At 34.7% G+C, this 4424-nt stretch overlaps 1 protein-coding gene across 1 annotated transcript in view; it reads right to left on the reverse strand.

The window, feature by feature from the left end:
- LOC109328132 (guanylate-binding protein 3-like) overlaps positions 1–3656 on the reverse strand; it is a 9420-nt gene extending 5764 nt beyond the window's left edge. The window contains exons 1-7 of the mRNA XM_019561435.1: positions 3334–3656; positions 2540–2701; positions 2325–2390; positions 2004–2147; positions 1760–1873; positions 468–569; positions 202–387 (exon numbers count right to left, since the gene is read on the reverse strand). Of these exons, the coding sequence (XP_019416980.1) occupies positions 202–387; positions 468–569; positions 1760–1873; positions 2004–2147; positions 2325–2390; positions 2540–2701; positions 3334–3582 (1023 nt within the window). The 5' untranslated portion in view covers positions 3583–3656. The remainder of the gene's footprint in view (positions 1–201; positions 388–467; positions 570–1759; positions 1874–2003; positions 2148–2324; positions 2391–2539; positions 2702–3333) is intronic.

Consider the following 4424-nt stretch of genomic DNA (forward strand, 5'->3'; position numbering starts at 1 on the left):
GGTAAAACAGAAACATTGGCTGGCTAAATAATACATTATGCATTGAGTCACTAATACTACAGAAATATGACATTCATTTTATTAACACATGACCAAAATGCCTTTGTTGTATTAAAGGATTCGTACATGATATGTCATATATATTAAACATGTTCCCTTCTCACACAAGTCAGAATTTTCACTTGAAGACACAATACTAACCTGCCAGGAGGAAGAAATTGTAGGCACTGCACCATGGTTGAGTGCATTCAGATAAGATTCCGTGATGCCTACCAATACTGGGCCTGTCATCATAGTTGCACCAATTTGTTTTGGTCGTGTTCTCTCAAAAACAAACTTGGTCAAAGAATCCAGGCCAGACCGAAATTCAGGTCTAAACTTGTCCAACTGCATATTTAAAATAAAGTATCAGAACATAAAACAGATGTATGACTGCACAAGAATATGGAAGCTAATAAGTTACTGACCGATATCTGTTCCAGTCGTTGTAGATCATTTTCATCATTCAAAGGTCGAACAAGGGTGAAGCATTCCCTGTCTGGGAATAAGGCCCGAATGGAATCTCGAATCTACTGATTGATATTGTCAAACAATTAGCAAGTCCACAGAGGAATCAAAGCTCATATTTTCCAAATTCTAGTGTGTTATAAACAGTTGCAGTATGCACTCGAAAAAACATAGTTCAGAACTCATAATTAGAGGAAGCAATTTAAGGATAAATAAAAGGGGAGAAACTAAAGAAGGCAATTGGAGAACAAATATGAAAAATTGTGTTGGGCAATATTCCAAATCTGGAATTACACCAAATTGTTGAAAATGGTAATGCAGGCTCAAGCGTGTAAAATCCCTAACATTCTAAATGATCTATCAAATGGATATTTTCATATTGAAGAGATTATTATGAAGAGTAAAGATCATTAAGATTTAAGAATACTTAGATTCAATGGTCAAGTTTACTGGGTTTGATGTGTTCTGCTCAGATTTTGTTCAAGATTAAATTGCGACAACAAATTAGCAAGAGTGGATCCTAATTAGTCAAGTTGTAAAAAAAAAGTCAGTGAAGAATTTCAATATATTTTCTCCTCTCTCTACAAATTTATTTTCTTCTTTTATAAAAAACAATATTCAAAATATTCAAAGGATCTTTTTATACAGGGCAAAGAAGTTCAAAATCAACTCCAAGACTCAAGGAACAGCCACCTTTTCAAGTTAAAGGGAACTGATGCATAACAGAAAGAGATCACCCATAAGTATGCATTATTTCCCAACGATTTTCATGCAACTTTAGCAGCGACAATCATCAGAAATTTTGTTAGGTTAATTTAAGTGATTGTAAGGAAATTATAATTAGAGTCCTGTCAACATAATGGAAGTTGTAGAAGATTGTTTGTGTCAGTCATGCTTTATTAGGAATAATAAAAGGGTCTGCAGTGTGTAAAAGAACATAGAAATTATATTCATCCACGAATATAAATATTACTCCAAGGATTTTTACTTGTTTCTTTTACCAAATGATACTAGCCCTTTCTTATTCCATTGAGTTTCACTCTTGAATAATTTTGTTAGAAAGAGAATTTAGTGAGTGAAGATAGGATAACTCACGCAGTGATGCAAAAAGGATGGAGTGGAAAGCCCAAACCAGTAAGATTACTGACCTAAAATATTCCTACCATAATAAGAAATCCTAATGCCCAACATTTATGGTATAGGGGATACTAACTGCTTCCATTAGTAACTAAATTAAGAAGCTGAAAGATACCTCATTTTTAGAAGCTATATCTCTTCCACTCCCTTGGACAGGCCTCAAAGCAAGTTCCAAATAATCACGGGGTGTTATTTTTCTGTTATCTTCTGTTAGGTCCAAATAGAAGTCCTGCCAGTAAGAGGGTTGGCAAATAAAGCAAAGAATGAGGCCAGACAATCAACATATGCTAGGATACCATCAACCTACAATATCATGTCATAACTTTTTTCCCCAACATATATGAAGGTACACAACCTACCCTTAAGAGCCAAACAAAAATTGGGGAAAACTGTCCGAGTTCTGATGCAGAAGCCTTTCCCCCAGATGCTCTAACACGAATGTGCTTTGTCATTTGAGTGACAAGAGAAAGACGATCAAGGGCAGCCTCATCTATACCACCCATCTGGGCAAGTAAAACAGCACTTTAATTTCAGCAAGAAATCCATAGAAAAGAGGGAATAAATTCCTATGGTTAACAAACTGGTCATGAAATTAAAATGTCAAGACCAAAGAACACATACAAGTAAAAGTAAAGACAACTATGCCTAAGAAAATATAGTTTTAGATAGGCTGTCCCAACCTGGTTATAAATGAACATGCTAGACAAAAGAACAGCTAATGAGAATATCTGGGTACTGTATGTTCCCTGTATAGATAAAAAAAGGCAAAGTAAGACAACATAAGTACATAAAAATTATAGAAAAAACATGCAATGCATAGAAAACTGAAAAACTACATAAGTACATAAAAATTATAGAAAAAAACATGCAATGCATAGAAAACTGAAAAACTGACCGTTTGATCATAAGCATCTATTCCTTCACTATCTAATAGCAAGAGATTGTATTCTGTTCCATCAAGAGCAGTCCTTTTCAAAGGCGTACTCCACATCCAAAGCCCTTTGGTACACGGCCGGTGGGTTGGTGATACTTGAAATCCACTACTCCTTCCTAAAAGCTGCAATACAGAAACGTAAGCCAACAGCAAAAAACAAAGACTCACTTAATTTATTTCAAATTTTTTCAGACCTGCAGAAAATAATAACTCTTGTGAAAAAGATGCACTTCATAATAATACAAAAACAAGAGTTACAGCTCATTTTCCATTCCTAGTGAAGTAACAAATCATATGACACAAATCTCAAAATATTAACCAGATGTATTATTTCTCTGTTACATGATACGGCACTCCAATTTTCAACACGATTAACAAAAGAGACAATAATCTACAAACTAATTGTTTTTCAGTGTGCACCAAGGGTGTCCCTAGCCAACCGTCAAAGACTAATAATCCCTCCGGAGATCTAGAGATCACCGAAATGAGTTTCGCCTCTACTAATAAAGCATTTTCCATACCCACAGCAAAGTTCAAAACCCTGATATAAAGAATAAGGACACTTGTATTAACAAAGCCACTTTCCACTACTGGTCAATTAGATAGTAAAAAACGGTCCCTAAACCATTCAACAACTATCATATGGTTAAAAAAAATGATAACACTAAATAACAATGCACGCGGTAAAACCCTAATTAACAATATCTACAATCCAAAACCATCGAACTTTCACTGGAATCAGAAGCGGAAATCACCTGGTTCAAGATGAAGCTCTTGCCTTGGCGAGCACGACCGCAGACAGAGACAACACCGATAGGCTCCTTTACAAGCTGCAGCGTCGCGACGGCTTCCGGATCCATGTGGAACTTTCCCTTCTCGTCGCAGTAGACAAGCCGTATTGGCCTCGCCGGACCAGTGACCGGAGAAGCAGATGGCGTCGCCGCCGCATATGGCGGTTCAGCGTCGGCGGGATTTTCCCTACCTCGTTTGAAAAGGTTGAGCATCGTCGCGCTTCTTTCTTTCAAGCGGTTTGCCTGTTTTTTATTTTCTTGTTTATGCTGTTTCCAGAATTGTTAATTTTTCTTATACTAACTAATTAATTGCTTGAGTGCCCATTACCAAGTACCAACAATTAACTCAACCATATTTTGGTCTGAATCTTATATACTACTAGAAAAATGTCTTACTTCTAGACCAACAATCATTTTGTTCATCCAAAGTTGTTGTTAATTTAATATAATGTCATTAGAATCGTAATAGGCCGGTGATTTAATTGTTGACTCGACTTGAAAACAGTTTTCTTAATTGAATAAGGGGTTAGATTGTTTTGAACTGGAGAAATTCTGTTCCGACTATATTAAATCTAGTTAAGTCGCAATAACCCAGAAAGTAAATCGAATGATTCTCATAATTTTTTTAATAAAGGAATATTACTCTAATACTTTATTTTAATTTGGTTTGGAAAAATTGAGACGTAATATTTCAATATAATTATACATAATTATTAATTATATAAAATTTTAAATTTATATTTGATTATATTATTATATAAAATTATTGATTATATATAAAATTATTCAATTTTACTGGATAAACCTAATACAAGATTACTTCCATGTGATATCTGACTTGGATTTCACTTTAATAATAATGATAATAATAACAACAGTAGTAATTTTACATGTTTTTATTATGGGATAGGAAAATAAAAAAAAAGGGTGAGAGAGGGATAGTGTATGACGTGGCGTGTTGTGTGCTTTTTTCTTTCCTCACTTTTTTGCATTGTACAGCTATGGCGTGGAAATAAAGTCAGTACTTTTTCCTTTCCATTCCTTTGTTTATTTTG

Source organism: Lupinus angustifolius, chromosome LG15 (genome assembly GCF_001865875.1).
Source record: "Lupinus angustifolius cultivar Tanjil chromosome LG15, LupAngTanjil_v1.0, whole genome shotgun sequence".
Classification (NCBI taxonomy): Eukaryota; Viridiplantae; Streptophyta; class Magnoliopsida; order Fabales; family Fabaceae; genus Lupinus; species Lupinus angustifolius.